This window comes from Haemaphysalis longicornis, unplaced genomic scaffold (genome assembly GCF_048455015.1).
Source record: "Haemaphysalis longicornis isolate Haplotype H1 unplaced genomic scaffold, Haemaphysalis longicornis Haplotype H1 scaffold_2, whole genome shotgun sequence".
Lineage (NCBI taxonomy): Eukaryota > Metazoa > Arthropoda > Arachnida > Ixodida > Ixodidae > Haemaphysalis > Haemaphysalis longicornis.
In genome coordinates, this window is record NW_027526295.1 from 161203526 (window position 1) to 161226738 (window position 23213).

A 23213-nucleotide genomic window follows, 5' to 3' on the forward strand; every position below is an offset into this window, starting at 1 on the left:
CAACCCAAGGCCTTTCAGAGGCATTGCAACACGTAGTACAAAGGACTGTGCTTGAAATAGTTCTCAGCTATTTGAATTTTGCGCTGTAGAGTTTTGACGCAAGCCAATGAAAACATGAGCTCCTTTTGGGTACCCAAATCAGAGAACAGCAGTCACATTAAAAAAGGTCGTGTTATGCAAATCCTATCTCGAAACGCTTGTGTTCAATTGCACACTCTTCAATTACTTCTATATTCTCAAATGAAATGGCCGTTGCCAACTTCTCTCAGTGGGTCAGTGGGCACATGTCATGTTGGTTCTAATGAAGGGATACAGCTGCTCACTATAGTAACTAGTAAAAGCTCACAGCCCGGAGCTGTCAGGAGCAATAGACACCCCCATTGTCGAGAAACAGCCAGGTCATCCAGCAAAGCCTCGCAGACATCTGGGGCAGTATGAATGCAGATGGGAAGGAATTCACAACACCCATTTCTGTAACAGCCTCACTTTGCAGCCATAAAAAGTTATGATCTTTAGTGCTCGGTGGAGCCTTTTAGCTGGCCTTAATGGAAGGCCACATTGCTAGAGCCGGATTACGGAGTGTGCTCAAGTGAAAGTAGTCACGCAGCATCGAGAATTTAAGCTCAGAGTCCACAATTTCGTTCCAGATTACAGCTCTGATAATATTACTCGCAGAGGCAATATAGCCGGCCACCCCACAGTGCTTGAGTGGAGCTGTCTGAATGTGGCTATTTGTGATGCATAGTCTATATGGACTTCACGAACTACGACTGTACAATTCAGTTCAGCACACACAAGCTGATTCTGTAAATTGTAGATGTCACGGTTGGAATGTTTTCGTTGCCTTACAGCTGCAACCAGAAGTGCACGACTGAAAAGCGAAGAAGCCCTGATGAACACACTTTTATTGTTACTATCACTGTTACAAAAATACATTTCTCGAAGACAGAAGGAAATGGGCACGGCAATTGCGGTGCACATGAATCGCAGAGGGTGCAAGAAGGGCGGAACAATAGAGGTACGGCGTGCATTGCAGCAACCGCATCATGCACATAGCATGCCCCTTATGGACTGACAAATGGTTTGACTTTGCAAAACAGTGGGATGACTTTTTAAATCTTTTGGATGCTTTACTCATTGAACACTAACATCCTGCACGAATGCTTAACGGAGTGACTCTGTAGACGGGGTACGCTCTCAAATGGAAGAGGTAACACAGCACACAACACGGTGACGCAACTAGTACTGCATTTCAATAACATGCGTGGTGACAACACAAACTTCAGGAATGCCACGACATTTCTAAAGGAACACGTCAGCACACAATTTTTTGTGCCTCTCTCGCAATAGCTGCTGCTACCAGTTTGCCAAAATGCAAAGCAAACACTAATCTTCTCCTAACACGGCAGAATAAAGTCAGAGCCACAATATTGATGCGATCCGTACGTGCTTGTCAATGTCGACTGTGATATCCACTACGAAATTTTCTTTCTAGCGCACAAATGAGCTTACAAGAACAGGGCAAGCGGTATGCATTAAGCATTATTGAACATATGCTTAAATTACAAGCCGTGTACGCAGACATACAGCTAAAGCTGTATTTGAATTTGAATTGAAGTACCACAGGAAAACACTTACGCCAACTTTTGCTCAATGAACCTAACAAGGTTGTTGTCCAGAAACAAAACAAAATTCAAGTTTTGTGCAAACTATAATTGCTGTAATGATTATAGAATGATCACTAACATTTTCAGATTGAGTGATGCATTCAATATGGGCCTGAAAGTACTTAAAAGTTTCTTTTCAAAGCGAGCAAGGTGCCCAACATGAATGTCATACATTGTGTGTACAAAAACAAAGGTCTCGTGCAAGAAGTGTGCCCCTTGGCATACGATAATGTGGGTGGCAAAGACATCCATGTCGTGCAAGAAGCTCGTAGAACTACAAAGTACTGCCCGCTAGATTTTCTGAACTTGCAGAAACCAAGAATGGGCCAGGCCACAATTCAAAGTGACATTAATCTAAGACAAGTCTTACTATAGGCCAGGATACTTGTGTCACTACCAGCTGCAAAACTATGCTTAGCTTTCTTGCAGCTAACATCAAAATGGCCACACACACAGTTCAAAAGGACGTAGAATGGGGCTAGTGGGTGATGTTTCATATTGAATTGTGCTACGTATACAAAGACAAATTTGTCTTTGTATACGTAGCACAATTCAATATGACACACACACACAGGACAAACATGTCTGGTTTTTGCTCTCTACGTGCCCTAACAACAAACACCAAAGAGCGAAAAAGACGTACGGGGAGGGTAACGCTAGAACTGCTACTTTTATCACTTTCGAGTCCTTGTCTGTGTGAACTGCACTGGCAGTCCTTGCTAACTAACTGAGCTAGGAAATACAACTGGTACCAAGAATTGACTATGCGTACAGCAGAATGCGCCGTGTTTTCTCAGCTTCAAGCATCCCTCTTTCTTTTTGCTCGCATAACGCTCGGAGCAAGCTCACAAGTGAACAACGTTAACATTAAAATGTCAGCTTTCCATAATTTGAAAAAGATGAGTGCTTAGAATCTGAAAAATACGGTATACATGTATACGTATTCTACGTAATATGACTACTACTATTGTCTGAACACATCGAGGGCTAATCAATAATGCTGGCAGGAAGACACACTTCAGCTATAATTACATATACATATATCCTTTATCTTTTAAATATGAATATACCTCTCTCTCTCTCTTTCTAGAAAACTAGCCAGTGATAACACATCCGCAGACATGGCAGACACTGCAGGACAGTATTGTATCACAGCATATTGAAGAGCTTTCCGATTTAAGGCATTAGAAATTACAACCGGTGTACATATATGTATGTATATATATATTTTTTTTCTGAGTGATAAAAGACCGGGATAATGTAAGCGTAAGGTACAACAACGGATTTCGAAACTGTTAACGTTTTTCCAAGCCCTACGCGTGTCATCTTTAATGTGACTGCAATACATACTGCGCTGTGCATTTGGGAGAAACTACGACAGCTGTGCAGGTGACAGTAACGGGCTAACGACAATACAACCAACCACACGTGTTCCTTGCCATGCACGTTTCAAGCACATATATATTATGTATATATACACAACAAATGCTGGTTTTCGCGCGAGATCAGTAGCGGGAGAAAGATGCACGAATTGAGCAATCATTGCGGTGGGAAATGGGATGTGGCGGGGGGCACCCAGTCCTTATTTAATACTTAACAAGCACACCACTTCTAGGTTAGATTATTCTCGTGCTTAGAACACTGGGACGTGAGTCCGCTGAGGAACTTGGGCAACTTACACAACATTCATTGACACACGGCGGTACATATCCCTCACAGAACGTGCACATTTCACAGCGGGATGCAGTGGAACACCATTAAAAAGGCGGTGCTTTGTTGCAATGGGCATTGCTAAGCCCACAGTGCTGATGGGGTTCTTCCATTACAAAATATCTCGGGGTTTTAAATGTTAAAAGGTACACATAGTAAACGTCACCATGCTCATTACTAAAAGTCTGACTCTGTTGGTCTAGCGTGCGTTGCACAACAGCTGACATCAGTGCTCACCAGCCAGATTTATTTCCTGTTACAGATCACGTATTTTATCGCGACGAAGAAAAATGGTCGCTTGAGATCTCAGATGCCAGTAGGCCTTTCCAGACACTCCTCTTTGCGACTGATTTATAACAAGATTTGACAATGACAACTGTGTAATATAATTCTTGATTCCAAAATTCTTTTTTTGTGTGTACAAACACACATGTGATAAATGCAAAAATCATAAAAATATAGACTTTCCCAACGACCCCCAAAAATGTCTTTTTTTTTTTTTTTGCAAAACAGCCTCTTTAACGTAGCCCACAATTACGATAACTGCTTTCTTCCGGAGACCAGTTTTGCTAAAACACATGTGCAGAAAGATGACAGAAGGTCCTTTGCATGAATTGCCAAGTGCACAAGAAATTGACCCTTTCCCTAACATAACATCCAAAATGCGGAGCTCAACATTTTTCCAAGAACGCCACTGTGAAATTTCCTACCATTCCCTTAGCAGCATACATGCGTTAACCCGCAAGGAGCCCATTACGACAGTACACGGCCCCACACGTACACCGAAACAGAGGATTTGGGCTTGGGTAAAACGACACGTAGTATACACACCCACTTGCTTTACGAGCCATATCCAACGAAAAAACAGAAAAACAGGCTGGCCATTGTAAGGGGGTCAACAGCACGACAACTGTGACCTGGTCATGCATAGTTGAACTGTCTATATACGCGGTAGCAGCAACAGCAAGCTACGACACTCCGATAAGCAACGTAGAGAAACAGGGATGTACAACTCTTCCATTTCCGCTGCAGCCTTGTTGGGTCTGCTTCGAAGGAGGCCCCGTGGTTTGAAAGTGTGCCACCCACGGCCCGGCTTTCCGTGAAAACGCAATAATGTGCGTCCCGAAGAGAGACAGGAGCAGCCAGTTGCCTCCAGCCCCTTCGCGTGTGACAGTGCGGGGCACATTGAACCAGCTCCCAATTCCAGAGAGGTTGACACCAGAACAGCTTTGATCGAGGTTTCCACTGGTTCAGCGACATCTTGCTTCTGGTGCTTCACCGTGGTGCAAGGTTCACCCGTTGCTACAGCTGCTGCTTTTGCGCACTTATGACCGATCAAGGCACACCTACTCTCTGGTTGATCACAAGTCTGAGAAAAAAAAAATGTGTTCAGAGTAGCCTCTCTACTGTGGTTAGTGCGTTTTATCTATCGAGCAACTGGCTTTGTTCTCTGGAGTCAAATTTTCCTACACCCCAAAAGCCATTCCAAAGCCAGAGGACAACAAATGCTTCCTCAACAATATCCACACCACCCCTTTCATCTAATAACGCCTTGGGAGAGGATTCTGAGTGACGACCTCGCACACGTGCCTCATTTTTATCAAGGAGGTGAGAATTTTGTCGCAAGAATTTTAGAGTACAACAGAGCAGCAGCAGTGGCAGCAATGACAAGAATCTGCGTCTGCGACATGTGAAGGTGAGAGCCACAGAATAAGAGAAAGGAAAGATGACAAGGGGACGACTCGGCCCCTGCGACGCCAACGCAAGGTGGCGATGTTTCCGGTGCCCTGGTTCCTAGCTCCCAGCCAGGGTAAGACGGCGATGTTTCCGGTGCCCTGGTTCTTAGCTCTCGGCCAGGGTCTTGCTGCGCCGGTAGGGCCGGGTAAAGGTGCTCTTGCTCCGTCCCCGCGTCTTGGTGTTGGCCTTGTCCACCTCGGCGTTGATCTGGTTGTCGCTCTCGGGCGGCTTGCCCGGGGACGGGTCGGCTATCGACATGGACCTGAGGGGCGACACGCTGCGTTCCGCCACCCACCCCCACAGGGACACCCCTTCAACGACGGTGCAAGGTGCTGCTACCGGGCAACGCGCGGTGCTACGACAACAGGGTGCGCAATAACGACGACGACAACTACGTCACATCCAGAAGTGCACGTCAGGGATCCACTCTTGCAAGGCAGGCTTTTTTAAAAGAGCGTGTGGGAACAGATGTTCTTCAAAGCTGGCTACCAACAGCTGTAGCCACACAAAAGGACAGACTGATGCAAATGATCTATAAGGAGAGACTACTGCGATATAGCGGCTAGCATAATGTAACTTACCTCTTGCATCTAAGACTATACCTCCCCATCCGAAACTTCATAAGTAGCAGTCCCTTCTACTCACCAGTAAGCCCCTTTTCTTACTCATTGTTTTTTGGTACACATATACATAATTACCGCTTAAAATAAATAGACCTTAGGCCAGTCCCTATGTCCTATTTAGCACCGTGTTTTGTGGCAAGACCTTTGTCCAGGACAGAGTGCCTGCAAAGGCCAATGTGACCACTGGGATAAGAAGACAGCACTTTTTTTCTTCAACCGGTCTTGCAACTTCAACCTTATTTGCAGTTGTAATAAAAGGGCCATGAAAAAAGCTTTAAACATTTTGTTGCCCCACCAGATTAAAGTCAAGAATGTGTAGGCTGTGTTCTCAGCTTTTTTCCAGCCGATTCCACGCGCATTTTACAGATAGAAGAGCGTGCTCATTCAAAAGTGCTGTTTCCCTTGCAACATCTCCACCAATTTGCTGACGTGAGCTATGACAGACCATTGTCAAGTTTGCGAGACGAAGTTTTTTTTTTTTTTTCTGCCACCAATTACACATAAACTAAGTGGGCGGACGTCCACTAAAATAATGAATTTCATGAGTAAAACTGTAAAATCTAGCCCTTTTAAAGCTTTCACAAATCCAGTTCAGTGCCCTTTTAAAAACTACTATTTGGGCGCATTTTTTATACAACCAAACCTATTTTTTTACATGACTTAACGATGAGGACCCTTGAAGTGCACTTCTGAATAGGCAAGTTGACAAGCACTTTATTATTCCTAAAAGGCAATTGAAAGCAACAACAAAGTGCTTGATGAGTGATATATCGTATGAGAAAGTTGGCATGCACAGGTGCTATTGCAATTTGAATGCAATATTTAAAAATACTCGTTAAAATGGGGATGAAAATGTGAGATAGTATCTGAATTACACTTGACCTTTTTTACGTTGACACTGACTACATTTCCAAAAACTTCACTGGTTGGCCTACAAACGTGCAGACGCTAATGAGCCCACTACATCTTATGGTATTTTCAGGGTGCAGCAGAGTAAAGGCTGTCTGTAAGCTTGAGGAGATGATGCTACCAAAAATATGTCTTGTCCAATTGTTCAATTTCAATATGTTTCCATTACATGTGAGCATCAGAGGCTAGGTGAAAAATAATATTTGGGTCGTAGTACTAGCAACACACCCACTAAAAACATAACAATACGTTCAATTCCTTGCTGGCGGAACTCCACTCATGACGCAGTGTTAGCTTGTTTAGTACAGCCGGACACCTTCCTGTGCTACCCTTTTGTAAAGCATTTTCTATGCTCAATGAATGTCCGTTATAAACTTCGCAAAGTAACAGCTTTGAGGGTGGCTTATAGGTTGGGAAAAGTGTAGACTTTTAGTCCTAGAGGTTTTACCTCACAACCGTGCGGCGGTTACCACAATTGACTTCACGACCTCCGACATTCACGGCACCAGTGTTGAAGCCACTTGTTATATCTAAACTTCAGCAACTGCCAGATGTACATTCAAATACACTGTTATGCCATTGAAGGAACATTACTTTTCATTTGAAGGAAATTTGCTAGAAAAATGTGTTACCTATGGGCAGCATCGTGTCATGCACTTATACTTCTTTTTATTTCTCAATTCATCCTTTTTGACTGTGAATACACCAATCTACACTTGCACTATTATAGTCATAACACGCGTTAATTCGACCCATTACGCATTAGTTTTGCAGGTTACACCAATCATATACACTTGCACCATTATAATCATAACATGTGTTAATTCGACCCATTATGCATTTGTTTTGTACCAATCGTATACACTTGCCCTACTATAATCATAAAACGTGTTAATTCGACTCATTATGCATTTGTTTTGCAGGTTACACCAATCATATACACTTGCACTATTATAATCATAACATGTGTTAATTCGACCCATTATGCATTTGTTTTGTACCAATCGTATACACTTGCACTACTATAATCATAAAACGTGTTAATTCGACTCATTATGCATTAGTTTTGCAGGTTACACCAATCATATACACTTACACTATTATAATCATAACATGTGTTAATTCAACCCATTATGCATTTGTTTTGTACCAATCGTATACACTTGCACTACTATAATCATAAAACGTGTTAATTCGACTCATTATGCATTTGTTTTGCAGGTGTATGGTGCCACGCTTTGTTGTTACATTACAAACAAATTCTGGGGGTACTCGCCAAAGAATGCTCACGCACTAAAATCCACTTGGCTTGCAAGCAGGAGGACAGCGCTGAAGCAGCTAAAGTAACAGCTTGCAGCAGCTGGCTGCTTTCGTTCTGTGCGAAAGCCAAATTGCTTTCCCTGCATTCTCTTTCCGTATCGTGGTGTTTGTGCTTCGCCGAGTGCTGAATTTATTTTATGCTTTGCTGGTGCAATCATGCAATCGTCGTTGTGCAGTGTTGGTGACAACAGGCCGGCCATTGGTGTGGTTTCTGTGGTTTCAGTTTGCAAGAATGTGCAAATTTCCGGCCAATATTTGCAGAAGAAAAAAGAAGTGCATGTGCAGATGCGAGAAAAAAAAAAAAAAAAAAGTGTGAGCGATGTAAAACACAGTACAGTCGAACCCCCAATAATAAAACCGCCAGGAAAGTAAAAAAATTCATTTTTGCGGGAATTTCGTTGTCACGAGAATAAAACATAAACATCGGGAAAGTTGGCCACAAATGAAAATTTATTTCCTAAAATCAGTTAATATTACTTTGCGAGCATTACCTTGGAGCAGCTTCACAGCTCAGCTCTCACACTACAAGAAGTGGTTTATTGCTAGTCATTGTATGCACCTAAGAACAACGGTGTTGTGTTAAACGCATCCAAAAATACATAGCGCAGGTTCGCCTTCTCTGCACGTTTTTCTCCTTGGCCCTCGGCACCAAGTATTGCTAAGCATGCAAGCGAAGTCACGCTTCTTCTGTTGACAAGCTTTGCTGGACAGTGGCACCTCGTTGTTCCAATGCTGTTCACGAAACTACGTAAGTTAGCAACCAACCGCTTTGTTGATGTCCACGTCACTGTGCTGTTTTGCCCTTGTGCGCCATCTAAGAGTGGTACCCTTGCTTTTCAAAATGGTAGAGCTAGCTGCAGGCGGTTTCAAACTCGTTGTTGCTATCCTCCCTTCCTCCACTTGGGTCACTGACTTGAGCAATAATGGCTGCTTTATCCTACAGCGAGAAAAGCTTCCACTTTTGGGATGGCAGAGGCATCTTACCGAGAGCAAACGTGCCAATTGCCACGCACACAACAAATGCATGTTCGCTGTTCAGCGATAGAGGGCTAGCATAGCCCAAGCCAAAGCAGCGCCATGAGTTACCATGTGTCGCACCCTGGTAGTGTTGCTGTGAGGCTGCCTCCATGACTGCCTGCTGCACGGTCTTTTTTGTGAACAAATATTGCAGCAGCCATGAAAAGTGCTGTGGCAAAAGTTTACACACTGCAAGTCCGAAAAAAATGAATTTAAGCACTTTTTGTTTGGACACTGTTAGCCTCAAATGGGTAGGTAGGTAAAATGCTGACTGAACTTGCAGCAAATTTTGCTAACGTGGGATCGCTTTCCGAAAAATTCTGCAGAAATTCAGAGAATTGTCTACTAATGTGTGGTATTCTTATGCCACTTGTCTTGAGTGCGAGTTCCTTACAGCCAAATTATCGGGCTTTTCTAAATTCTGTCTGACCAATTATCCCCACTTGCGCTATTACGATTACAGGTGGAACTTTCCCAAAATCTGCATTATTGTGGAAATGCAGGGCGTTACACAGTTCACCATTTACCGTGTTTTTCATTTTTCTTTCTTTTTTTTTTCTTCGACATTTCGTTAGACCAATTTATCTCAGTTTACGCTAATATGGAAATCATTCAGTTCCTGTTGCCACCACGAAACTTTGCTTTCTCCCAACAGAGTCACTGCTAGGAAATCCTCACTGCTTGATGCACCGTGCAGAGTGTGAGCGGGTGAACTTCTACTAGCCAGTGTGGTGTGAGCGGTGCGGAGCGGTGCAGTAACGAGGGAGAGCAGAGCAAGGAGGCCCGCCCACCTGAAGATGGTCGAGCGTCGGAAACGGTTGGGCGAGCTGATCTTGTTCATGTCGACGCTGGAGGGGTCCGCTTGGAAGGCCAGGGCGTTCATGATGACGTGGTCGGGCACCACTCCGAGGGGGTGCACCTCGCGCATGATGATGCCTGCGGGGATCTTGTAGAACTCAATGCACTCCAAGAAGTTGCCCATCACCTCCCGCAGCTCCGCCTCCGGCATGGTGTCGCAATAGCGCTTGCTCCAGTGCACCGCCGCCTTGGTTCATCAACAGGGCAGTCGTCTCCTCAACAACACTCGTTCTCAAAGACCCCAGTGACTTAGCACTCTTAGGTCACCACTAGTACTACACTAGAACACACTGTTGGGCAAGCTGGTGCGTATTCGGCAAAACTTAGAGCGGGATTCAACAGGGACGACAGAAAGATGACAAAGCGCTTGTGTTTGTCGCCTTTCTGTCGTCTTTGTTGAATCGCGCTCCAAGTTTTCCCAAATACAAGTACTACATTAGCTCAGGAACAGAAATGGTAGCACGGATTTCATCCTTAACTGTGCATGCCACTACCTGGTGCCGCTTGGGCAGTGCTTTGCCCAAAAAAGGGGATCCAGATGCGGAATACAAAATGGAGCTATGCAGTGGCCTGCATTGTCTGCTTAGGCGCTCTACGAGGAACTGCTTTGGCCACTGCACATGGCTTCGAGAGAAATTTCTCCTAGCTAAGGAACTGTCCGACCTAGCTGAACTGTTTCCTAATAAGTGCGTACATATTTTGCATATCTCAGAACTGTTTAAATTTTTTTTCCATCAAGAATGAAATATCTTTGCAACTTTTTCTCAAACGCTGACTAAAGTTATCTCTGACAATTTAAACTTCGTATTTAAATCCAGTACTTCCTGTTAAGAACTACACTGTTTGAAGGTGCCTTTACATAGCTTCATTTCTGGTACGCTACTCACATTTCATGGCAATCGTCAGATTGCACTATCTGCCAATCGACAAGAGATAAATATATGTACCCCTTTGCTTGCCTTTCTACCGCTGCCTACCCGAGTCTCTAGGAACCCTGCAAGCTCTGTGAACACCGTAGCACCTTTGCACAGCTTACGAGAAGGGCACCTTCAACCCTGAAGCCAACCGAACTACATATTTGTTATTTGCACGCACTGGGGAAGTGTCAAAAAATGGTCGGCACCTGAAATTTGGTGAGTTCATCGGCCGTCAGTTCTTCACGGGCCAAGATGAGCCTCACGACATGCTCGGGCAAGAGGGCGAAAGAGCCGAGACTCAACACTTCGTTGCCATGGTTGTCAACAAACTCAAGCACCTGCAACCGACACACAGAGAGAGAGGGGGATGGGGGGGGAGAAGGGGCTCTCACATTATTTGCACACAAAATGGACACGACAAACATGGGCACCGCAGTTCATGCTCAAGCTCAGAGAACTGAGATGTAGTAAACTGCGCGCCTTTTAATTGCTCATTCTTTTCGATTACTGGGCCTCGTCTCCTTTAGAATCAAAGGGCTGGTCTATGGAACAAATGAAGAAGCCTGGGGGTTTTACTGGACAAATGCTGCAGTCTTTAGCAGGCTTTTGTGTCGTTGATGCCGCAGTACAAGGAATTGGGTGAGAAAAGTCATTTTGACAACAGGCAAAAAAGAGCCAGGTCAAACTAAATAAAATCTGCAGGAGCCCTTTTGGGACACAGCACAACCTGTTCAGATTACCCGAACTAGGAGAACTAGTACCACTATAGTATATAATATTGCCCCTGTAGCAATGCTAAGCCAAAGAAAGGTCACACATGCAAAGGCATGGCCAATGCAGACACAGGCAAGGTTCCATAAGCACACCCCGAGTTAAAACTAAGTACCAGAACCTGTAATTCTTTGTTATTGTCTTTTGATAATTCAAGCATATGGTATGAAAGGTGTACCAGAGCACCGTTTCGTGAAATGGAACACCTACTGGATGGACTAAGCAGAGCAGAAGCACTGTCACCATTGGGACAAATTGTTGGTCAAATGTTCAACCACTGCATGGTTAGGTTCAGGCTCTGCTTTTGCAAATGCCGAATCCTACACAAACAGGTCCTGTCAATTTGACCCTGGTGAAATCACTAGTTAGCATCTGGTTGAATTAAGTGAAAAATCAAACTAACTGAAGCTGACATTCATAGCTTTGTGAGACCTCAGAGTTCAATATAATAAAGTGATAAAATTGAACTAACAGAGGTTGAGCTAACGAGAGACAACTGAATTCCAAGCATACAGCGGCCACACATATGGTCAGGACAGCTATACTCTTGCTCGTGTTTTTTTTTGTACCCTGGGTGTGTTCTGCTCTAACAATGCACATTACCAAATCCTCAATTCTTAAGTGTCTGTGAGAAAAAAAAAAACAACAACAGTGATCTCACCTATGATGTGCATTACTGAGATGGAAAACGGTTGCATGTTCATAGCCATCTCAGCTTCACAAACACAAAGGCCTACCCAATTCAATGCAGAAAGCAAGCTGACCATGTTGATATACTAAAACTAGAAAAAGAAAAAGGAAAAAAAAATGCTGCGGCATGCTAAGATAAGCTCACAAATGCCACAAGCCCCAGGACTCAAAGTTCAGACAAGGGTTTCGAAAAGCTGCATTCATTCTATGCAGCATGCCGCGCTGGAGAGGGCTACGGATCAATTTAGACTACCTGGGGATCCCAGCACGTGCTGAAATCTCTCCCACCACGCTGCCGAAAATTGAACCCAGGACCCCGTGCTCAGCAGTGCCGCCGCTTAGCTACTGACCCATCACAGCAGGAAGACCGCCCAGAATTACCCCTCCTGTCGAGCATGCAATGGCCATGAACCAACACCCCAGGGACACTTAGCTCACTACGGAGCTTCACTCATGAGGCTTCCATAGTGAGCCACACCTAACCCTTCCAACCTTCCCTTTCCCAACACGGCCTTGCACCATCCCACTCAAAAATTACCATCCCTTCCAAAAAAAAGTTCAGAGCAGCATGAAAGCTGAAAGAGCGCCCAACCTTCGCTGAAGCCGCGTCCAACCGATTGTCAAACCTTCAAAGACCCAAATCACAAACAAAGAGCGAACCCATGTGACCATTTTTTGTGCACTAATTAGACGCATATACGAACAATCTACATGTATACCAGTTCGTAGTTATAAAATAAAGGTATACTATTGTACTCCTCCTTCATGATCGATGCGTGTATTGTCTCATACCTGCCAGGTTCGCCGGGACGACATTAGGGAGATCTGAAGGGCGAATTGGTAGCAACAGAGTGGAATATTATCGATGCCTTTTTATTTTCGCTACAACGGAGCAGGAACCGAACTACCTCGTTCAAAATGCTAAAAAGCTACACCACTGGTCACTTGCTAAATTTTCAACGTAGCTGACGCCGCAGTTGTCAGAAAGTCCTGCGAATACTCGCGAGCGTAACAACGGTCGCTCTTGCGACACTTTGCCAAAAGAACTTGACCGGGGATTGTCAGACATCGAAGCTCCAAACTGGGTGCGATTTTTTTCCCATGCCCAACGGCTTCTCGCATCCATCATTGCACTGGTACTGACCGGTTCGACCTGTGCGCATTACCGACTACGCTTTTTAAGCTCTTCACTGATAAGTGATAACGATGTCAACTGGTGTAACATTGGATTGTATTGTCAGGTAGCTTCGGTGCAACGTGTTCGGACAGGGAGAAAGATCTGGCCAAACATGGGTGCGTTTTCGGGAGATTTTCGTTTCGACCGTACAATCGTACAAAACAGTCAGAATTCAGAAGTCTCCCGGACAAATCGGGATACCTGGCAGGTATGATCGTCTCGTCTAGAAACGCTCTTTTCTCACAATTTTCAAGTAACCGTTTTGGCACAATAAAGCCTGGTTTCATGCATGCACTGCGTGTCCAGAAATGTTATCAGAGCTTTTCAGTCGGCCTACCGGTCTAGGGGGAAATACTTTAGTTTTTTTACAAAATGCCATCGGTCCCAGTAAGAAAGCTTCCGCTGTAATAAAGTAGTGCTGTACCACTTGCAATATTCTCGGCCCACCCCGGCAGGAGGAAGGGGCTGCTCACCCGTTGGACAAGTGACTTGGTGCACTTGTACTGGATGTACCGCTCGGCCGACGCCAGCAGGGCACACACTGTGTCAACGCTAATGCAGCACTGGACAAAGCCCATGCAGCCCTTCCGCAGTTCCTCCAGGCCGTAATAGTCCGCCGCATTCATCAGGCCTAAACAGGGGCGAGGCGAAAAACAGCTCAGGAGGATTTGGAAAACACTCTCCCGCAGCCAAGACTTGTTTCTCTTTTTTTCTTTTTTCTTCAACAGCCTGTGGCAGCCGGCCTCATTATCTATCCCGCACTAACACCACATTTGCTGATTGGGTGATTCTTGGGGCCCCAAACTGATGCTGGAAGTGGAATTTATTGGCTACGTAGTAAGCATTTAGCACATCTCTTTACACCATGTGGTAATATTGTAATGCAGAGGATTCGGGTTAAAAAAAAAAGAAATGGGAGGACTGTCTAGCCATGCAACAGTGAAATTTACTCGCAATGGAGGTTAAATTTTTCGTGAAGGGTAATTTTTTTTTGCTAAAGAAATTCATATTAAAGTCAAAGTTCGCTTGTTTTCTTGACCCGCAGTTCTGCCCTCGGAGGCCACGGGTTGCACGCGTACACAAGGCACCCAAGATGTTTTGCCCACGGCAGCCACATTTTCGGTTGAAAGTGTAATGCACGTTAAAGTATCAAAAGGCTCAAGCTGGCAAGTGAGCGAGATTGTGGGGACAACTGTTACTAGCAAGGGATAAATCCTCTTCCCATACACAAGAAGCTAGCTAAGCAAGTTTTTTGCAGCAGCCATTATATACTATACCACTTTTTTGAAAACACAGCCTCCACAAGCAGCTTGCCAATATGACATTGCATATGAAGACTATAAACAGATGATTCGCTTTTTCAAAACTGTGATTAGGAAACACCCGCACTTTCTTTTGGAAAAAAGATACATTAGGATGCATGCAGCTCAAGGAAATGTAAAAGCTGAATGCACGCGTGACACGGCTCTATGAGAAGCAGAAAACCGCAACACTGCACTGATCTCAGGCCTTTCGCTGCAGATCTCCCCCCCCCCCATAAATTTCATAATTTGTTCAGAAAGCAATTGCAATCTCAATCCACAGGCTAGGGGTTTTATTTTTGCATTGCATTGGCTGGATTAAAACAATAAAATCCACAATGCAACACGACTATGCCTGCTATAATTTATTTCTAAACTAACCTAGCTCTATTCAACCAATGTCTTGAAAACCATCCATCAAGCTACAACTAAGTCCTCATTACAACCGGAACCTCACCAGCCACAGAGTTTCTGCAGACGTTTCAAAGGAGGCTTACCCAGCGCAAACTAACAGGGACTGTATACAAATGTACCAAAACGTGCAAACTTCATGAATCATTGAAAACAATCAACTGAAGTACGAAAGAGTGCGGACTCACCCAGAAGGGTCCTGGCTTGCAAAGTGACGCAGCCAGTGTGGATGTACTCAATGAGCTGCCTGAACACATCAGGCTCAAACTCCTCTATGATCAAAGTCTGATGTGTCTGTGGCTGAAAGAAAGTAAGTTGACTCCAACCGTCAATACAGCAAACATGATAGGATCATTGCCCCTTTGCAGCGCACTAAAGCATTCAACATAGCTTGAGGATTAAAAAAGAATACTTACAAAATTTAAGAGGGCTACAAGTTATTCATATAAGAATTTAGTCCAACAATGCCTGCCAGGTAATGCCAGCGAAATTTTAATCATTCTCAACTGGGAAGGAATTCAGATGAAGATATAATATTCAAATTATAATAATTAACAAACTATTGAAATAAATTGTGAGACTCATTTGAATGCAGCATCTTTCTTGCTCAGATTTTTCTTTACTTAAAATAACCACACTATCTTGAGCTACAGCAATAGTATCGAAACTGAACACTGTCTCAGGGAGACTTGGTCAGAAACTTGGGCAACACGCAAAAGAGGTCGAAGTAGATGCGCGATGCTTGGGGCAGGTACCCAGAGTAGAATATGCGTTTTTTAAGCCGGAAAAATTTTAACCACCGATTTTGCGATACGTGCACGGCTGTTGTAGGGAGTTTAAAATCAGTGCTCACGGGTGAAGTTTCAAAACCTTGAGGCTGTGCCACTAGCCGTTGACGTTTCTGTGAACTAACCAACATTACGCAGGCTTCGATAGACACTGTCCTAATTTTCATCCCACTTTGAATTTTAAAACCAACTGCAGCGCATGTGAAGCACCTTTGGAAGCATAGGCTACTTCTTTGGTCAACATGGTCGGAGTGACGGTTCTAACATAATGACCAATGCAAGGTAATATGATTAAGGGAGTGGGAAGGGGGGGGGGAGGAGGAAAATTAGATGTTCCACCCAATGTAAAAGCTGTCGGAAGTGCAGAGCAGTGATTCGCCATAATGGGCACTAGTGCCGTTATCTGCTCACTGCTACCACCCAATGCAATTTTGATTTCCCACCTACGCAGTGCTCGCACACCCCCTGCTTGAAACTGCGCCAGCGGGAGTTCTGTTCTTTTTGTGCTTGCTTTTCTTCCCGCACGTGCCGGCGTTGCACTGCCACTTTTTTTCACTTACCATCGTAAAAACCAACCTAACGAGCATTCTTAACTAAATGAACTCGGGCACTGCCGGTTAATTACGTATATTTCGCCTCAAATGAACATGCAGTTTTCTTTCCACTAACCAACGGGAAGATGCATGACAAGCACCAGCGGTTCACGAGTTTCGAACACTTATGATTATATAAACCACTTGGCTTTCGAAGCCTCTGGGTTATGCCCCGACGACAGCGGCTACGACGGAATGCCACGGGGCTCTACTTGGGTCTAGCGAGCGAGCTACGACAACAAGGCAAGCCCCTAAAGTGCTCTGCACTTAAAATCCCTGACCAAAGAGAAGCTTGGGGGAGCTCATCAGAGCACAGGCTATTTGCTACTCATACCCAAGCGCAAAGCAGTTTTTTTTTTTTACAGCACCATATTACAGGAGACAGCACACAATACAAGCGCTGGCCCCATTGGACAGGAGAAGGAGTGACAGCGAAATATGTTTAGTGCCAGCATAGCAATTCTAAAGAGTCCTTTTTTGTATAAAGCACTGTCCTGGGGAGCTCCAATTATGCTGAAATTGTGGAATTAACGAGATTTTTGACTTCAAGTAACCTGCACCCTACAATAAGCCATAGATGCCATGGCTAGAGTACAAAGGGAAAATATAAACCAATTCCTTTCATAGCAGAACTCCATAGAAAAAAGTGATCTTATGGGTCCTTTCTGAATGATTAAAAAATCCTTACAAACGCCCGCAGCTATGCAAGACAGTGTTGCCCACGGTCCCCGTCAGTGACTCCATTCTAAAAACAAGCTCACGGAGTAGGCAATAAGAGTGGCGCCAAAAAGGAAACTCCAGGGAACGGCACTTACCTGGGGAAACTGTATGTTCAACATTGGCTCGCTGCTTCTCTTCAAGAACAATTTCAGCTTCGTCTCCTTGTTCAGATCCCGTTTTTTCGAAGACGAATCACGCTCACGGTTTGGGGTCCCTTGGAAACCGCCATACAACATCTTGTGAAACACCCTTCAAGGATGAGAGAGGCAGGGAAGGAGAGGGGTTGGGAGAAAAAGGAAAAAAAGCCCGAAGTCACCATTCAAGAAGCGAGAGAGACAGAGGCACGCTGCACTCGTCAACCCTGTTCAAACAAAACATAACAGAGTAAAATACGAGCCACCCCTCATCAGCACGTGATCACCAACGAGGGTTCTTTGTTTTTGTTTTTCTTTTCAATGAAAAAATTTTGTTTTGGGGCGTGCCGGCACTGATTAGCACGCTCTCAGGCGAGGCTCTCAGACACAGCACGAAAATGACCCCAATCCGTCCCTCCCAAAAATGCGAGAAACAAAAATGCGTGACATACCAAGAAACAAAAGAGTAAAGGGACAGAACAAAGAGGCCAAAAAAAAAACAAAGCAAGCGACAGCAGCAAGGCGGGGGCCCGCAATGAAGCGCCCGCTGCCACTGCCGCTTGTAATCCTCCCCTCGAGGAGGAGTGCTGCGTTGGCGTTACCTGCTCCGTGCTGCCAGCACGGCCTTGACTGCACAGACCGGCTCCCTCGTGTCTCCCACGAGAAAAGTTACATCGCAAAGCTCTGGCATGCTCGCCAGAAACTTCATGTCTTCAGCCAGGCCAGTCTTGTTCTCAAAGACCGAGTAGTCCGGCTCCTCTTCAGAACCCACGAGGTCTTCCGACATTCTGCTGTTCGTTGCTTTAACGCTAATACCTTACAGGCCAATGTATTTTTTTGTTTGTTTCACTCTTTTCTCCCTTTCAAATATTTCTTGCCAATGCTCCCCCCCCCTTTTTTTTTGTTCTAACAGAGGGTGTCAGTGGGCTTTGACACTAAGGAACACTACTCGGTGTGGTAGGTAGGTGCTCTGGAAAGAGAAAAGAGAGAGGGCATGTGTCGGAGGCTTGGGAAACACGAGTCATATGAAATCTCAATTTCAAATATTCACGCTATGAAGGAGAAAACAAAGCAGCAAACACTGGTGCTATTCGATTTAGTCTCGGACTCACCGCCAATAGTCCATGCGTAGACCTAGGATTCCCCATGCCACAGAGATGTATGGCAGAAACTTATGTCGGACTGACTGTCTGGAAGTTTGTGGTAAATCCGAGACTAATTCGAATAGCCCCACCATGTGCAGAGTGTACTCTTTGCATGGGCTATTCAATTTTTTCCATGCACAGTCAAACCAACGCAATTCCACTAATGACAAGAGTGACAAACACGCACAATATACGTGCAACAGCAAAGAATTGGAACACATTTTTATGCACAGGGCAACAGAATTGCTATCGGCAAAATAAAGTGACTGCTAACTTAGACAACATTTGCCATCTCTAGTAGCTTACGCCACCGTTAATATCGTACGTTCATTTTTTGTTGTTTTTGCTAACATACTTCAACCTCGCCGACTGCCACACAAAGGTGTAAAGCCAGGCAGGCGACGAAAATTATTTTTCCACATTTGCATCTGACTGGCGCAACTGCGCGGATAAGAAACAAATAAATTACTGTTATTGTTATTCTAGGCAATGCAACACCTACGCCAAAGCTGCCTTTAATAGCTTGCTTGCCTGAACAGCGGCCACAAAGCTCTGTACTGCCTTCCTGTCAAGGCTTTTTCCGGACATGAGCAAAAAAAGGTGACCGCGCCGCAAACGCAGCCTCATTCCCTCCCGATGCGTCGGGGTGCCGCACTCGACCCGCCGCGGTAGGCGGCAAGTGCGCACAAGACCATGCGACTCGACCCGACCGCGCGACTCGTCGTACGTTTCAACGCAACTAAGAACTCTTGCGCGCCATTGGGTCACGGCCACCTGATGAGCCAGCTAGGGCCCGCGAGCACACACCCGAGAGCGAAAGAAAAAAGCAACGCAAAAGCGCACTCACCGGGGGTGTGATGCAGCTAGCAGCTGGAGCCGCTGGCTACGGCATGGCGTCCTCCGTGTGGCCGCTACGGGCCGTCGTCGCAATCGGGGCAGCCGCAGCGGACTCAGAACTTGGTCGCTTCCATTGCGATGTCGTCATTCGTGTGGTCGTCGTAGAAGCGCGAGGCCGAAGCCGTCGTCGCCATCGCGGCTGTCGACGACGTCTCGGGGAACGTCAGCGGCCCGATCGATCGATGGGCGCTGCGCCTCGCCGGCGCGCGCAGGAGGCAGCAACAGCAGCCGACAGATGTCACAGAAGAGCGCGCACGATCGTCTGCTCGCAGAAGACGACGCCCTCCGCACTACGCCGCGGAGTGTACGCGATGGCCCATTTGGGTGGCGATTCGAGTGGAAATCGTGATGTACTCCGCGACAGTGCGCTTGTCATGCGCTGCAGAACGGGTTGTACGGCTGAGCGAACCGCCGTTCCCGAATCGAAGCCTCGCTAATAACGGGACACTGAAACGCGCGGACCGCGGCGAGCGAACTCGATTGGAGCGGCTGAAACGGACGTGCCGTTGATCGATTAAACGAGCGCCCGAATGTCAGCTTTCTCTTTTTGGAGACGGTTCAATGCGCGGGATGGTCTTGCATCCGCGGCGTATGAAAGCAAAGATAGGGGCGTAACAACGTAATTAAGTTACGCGGGATGTTGATTAAAGTTTTAGCATTTCCAAACGCCACTTTTTTTTGCCTGACCGATCGCTATTTCGTATTGACATTATCGAGCCGGCGGAGTGTCATTCGTCGAACGGACGTCCTGAAACCACTGCGCGCACGAGCACGTCCCACAAACGTAGCGATTGCTTCGCTTGAGCAATATGTACCGATATAGCGTTCGAGACGTGAAGGCCGCTAGAACAGCTCAAGGCCGCCAGCAGGGGGGTAATATGAAGTACTCAATGTTAGCACGGCAGTGGCACGAAAGAATGGGAGACGTTTGACGCCTGTCATGGTTCTGACTCAGTCGGTCTGACCACATATTGCCTGCCTTACTACAGGCTAAAACCTGAAGGGTTCATTCGCGCGACCACTTCAAAGCAAGCAAGAGGAGGGAAAAAAAAAAAAAAAAAAAAAAAAACTCTACTGGGCGTGACCACACTTGCAAAAAAAAAAAAAAAAAAAAAAGAACGGGTAACACAGCCCGTACAAGGTGACTTGGCGCGAAAAATGATGCGCGAATTGGCCTAAGAAACGTTTTTGCAAACAATTGCTACAAGTCAGGAGCTGTTGCACAGAGTCAAGTCAAGCAGGTAAATGCGATAACTACAAGTTAAAAGAACAAAATTACTTCACATGCCTCTGGTTTGTTGTCTATTTCAAAATGTGCAACAGACTCCAGATAGACCACAAATGAGCACTATTCAAAACAGGGTAGTTAATAACATAGTAACATTCTATTTACCACATATGGAATAATTTTACAGCAAAGCTGTACATAGCTACCCTCTGGAACTGGTTGATGCACGTCAGTATACGTGTCGCGCACACATGAAAAAATGTCTCCAGTTTTTTGCGAGTGCTCCATAGCTCTCAATCTAATGTAGGAGGTATCTCGGAAAAAATCATACTGAAACTGGCCACTAAGACGACTCTATGCAGAGTTTTATTCACTCGTGATTAGTCCACAGTGCAGTTGTAAACATTACGGAATTCCCATCTGCTCTGAATACATGGCTGTCTAAGGAGGGTGTATGGTTGCAGAAAACGTAACTGGTTACCGAAACAAATATCAAATTATATGACAATTAGCCACTATGATGACCCTAATATTACATCAAGTTTATTTGACCTTTATTACGTAGTTCACAGTGAGGTTGCCAATATTGTGGAATTGCCGTCTGCTGCCAATACATGGCTTCTACGGGAAGGAAATGGACACTCCAGTGTTTGTCCCCTAGAATAAAAGTCCGGTCTTTCCTAGTTCCATTCAGCTAATTAACTAGAAAGTATGCTCGCTTAATCGCAAATTAGAAATCAACGTGTGTTGTTGTGCGCATAGATGCGTCGATTAAGGTAAAACACACCGCAGCCTGCTGCTCGTACTTCTTCACAGAGTGGAAAGCCTGATGAATTTTTTTGACACCCCTGTCACAAGTTTGGTGTTCCAATCCTAGAATTTAAATGTAAACTTATTCTTTATTGAAGGCACGTAACGGGGACGTGAAAGCATAATAGAAATTGGGTTCATTGGAAAAAGTGCTTTTCCCTCTTTTAAAAAGAAAACACGCAGTCTCTTTTGCGCAGCCGGTGGTTGTCGACCTAAGCCACCCCCCAAAAACATGACGGGGCATTGCAGTGAAGCCTCTACTCCCGTTAGATCGTTTATTGGTTGAATGCCGGCTTGCAGTTAACACATTGATAATCATGTTTTTAGTGTTGGCCGATATGAAATTCACTCCCGCCAAGAATACATCATTGTAGTGCAAATTTGGAAAGTTTTTATATTTCTCCCCATTTTTCAGTTAAAAATTGTCTTCCATGGCTGGAATGGTGCTGAGAGAGTTACCGAAGGACAGTTCTCTCAAACTGAGCCAAATTGTATTTTGTCTTCATCGCCCTTTTATGCTAAAATGACACTCGGCCCTGGCGAGTAACAGTAAACTTTTTCGCTGGAGTTTTCACTGAAGTTTTTCTACAGGCTGTTTGACGGGTATAACAATAGCAGCCACAACAGCAACTGTACACCATATTTTCCGGTGCATAAATTGCACCACTGTAGGTTGGACTACGAAATCTTGTACCAAAGTCATACCATTGTGCAAACTGCCTCCCTCCCCGCTGCCTTTTCCTCCCCATAAACACTTCCATCACCGGAATATGCAGTTTGCTCTCTGGGGTAATGGTGGTCACTACAAGGTTGTAGGCATACATCTACTATTGCATTCTGCAAGCGAAGCGAATGCTCTATGCAATAAAAGTGTGCCAATCACCAACTCCGTGCATTGCAAGCATCACCTAGTGCAAGACATAGTCTGCTTGCAACATTAACCTAATACTACCCTGTCACACGGGCACTTTCAATCACAATTGAGTCGATCCGGATCGAGCTCAATCCGAATTGGGCGCTGCTACACGGCCAGTTTCAATCACCATCAAGCCCAATCCCACTCGAGCTCAATCCTGGTTCCTCAAGCGTGATTGAGGTTTCCAAGCACAATTGGACGAAAGCGGTGATACTCTCGTCCCCGCTGAGTAATGGCACAGAAGGCGACAACTTCAACTAAAGCCACAAATTGTGTCAAATAACTTGACCCAAATAAGCATGCGATAACATTTATAAAGTAACGTATACCTACGACCGCGCAAAGTTACCCAACGCCAGCCACGAAATACATTTTTGGCACCATCTCACGTACATAGGTGCAGCCGGTGCAACTTCCAGATCGGGATTGAAACGTGCCGTGTAGCAGCGGCGGTGCACATTCGAAAAGTCAATTGCCCTTCGCTTCAATCCAGATTAAAAGTGCCCGTGTGACAGGGGTATAACACAAGTGTCATTCCAACAAAATCCACCTTTTTTGGTAGTTGACAAAGAACACTAGCCAACAAAGTGAGACTTCCCAGTTGATATGCAAAGTTTTTGAAAATTTTCATTGTGGTCTTTTTTTTTTTTTTTCAGAAATACTTGCAGACTTGATGCTTCAATTTAATTACACCAAAAACACAAAAAGATTTACTTGCCTTCACTTCAAGGCACATGATAGCAGTCCTATAATTAACCTTAGCTGTAGCCCAATCTTGGTACAGACTCTGGTAGTTTAATTCAGTTTCTTCTAAAGCCACAGCAAGAAGCTTTACGGCTTCACACAACAGCCAAGCCTTTATTTTATTTTGATT

The 23213-nt window shown here is 45.1% G+C and overlaps 1 protein-coding gene across 1 annotated transcript; it reads right to left on the reverse strand.

Moving 5' to 3' along the window:
* Window positions 1–886: 886 nt before the first annotated feature.
* Gprs (speckle type BTB/POZ protein) lies at window positions 887–20356 on the reverse strand. Its single transcript, XM_077698527.1, has 8 exons — window positions 19336–20356; window positions 17946–18313; window positions 17305–17458; window positions 15297–15408; window positions 13870–14027; window positions 10965–11096; window positions 9775–10028; window positions 887–5391 (listed from the first exon to the last, which is right to left on the reverse strand). The coding sequence occupies exons 2-8, from the start codon at window positions 18128–18130 to the stop codon at window positions 5220–5222; spliced, it is 1167 nt and encodes a 388-aa protein (XP_077554653.1). The 5' UTR covers window positions 18131–18313; window positions 19336–20356; the 3' UTR covers window positions 887–5219.
* Between the last annotated feature and the right edge of the window lie 2857 nt (window positions 20357–23213).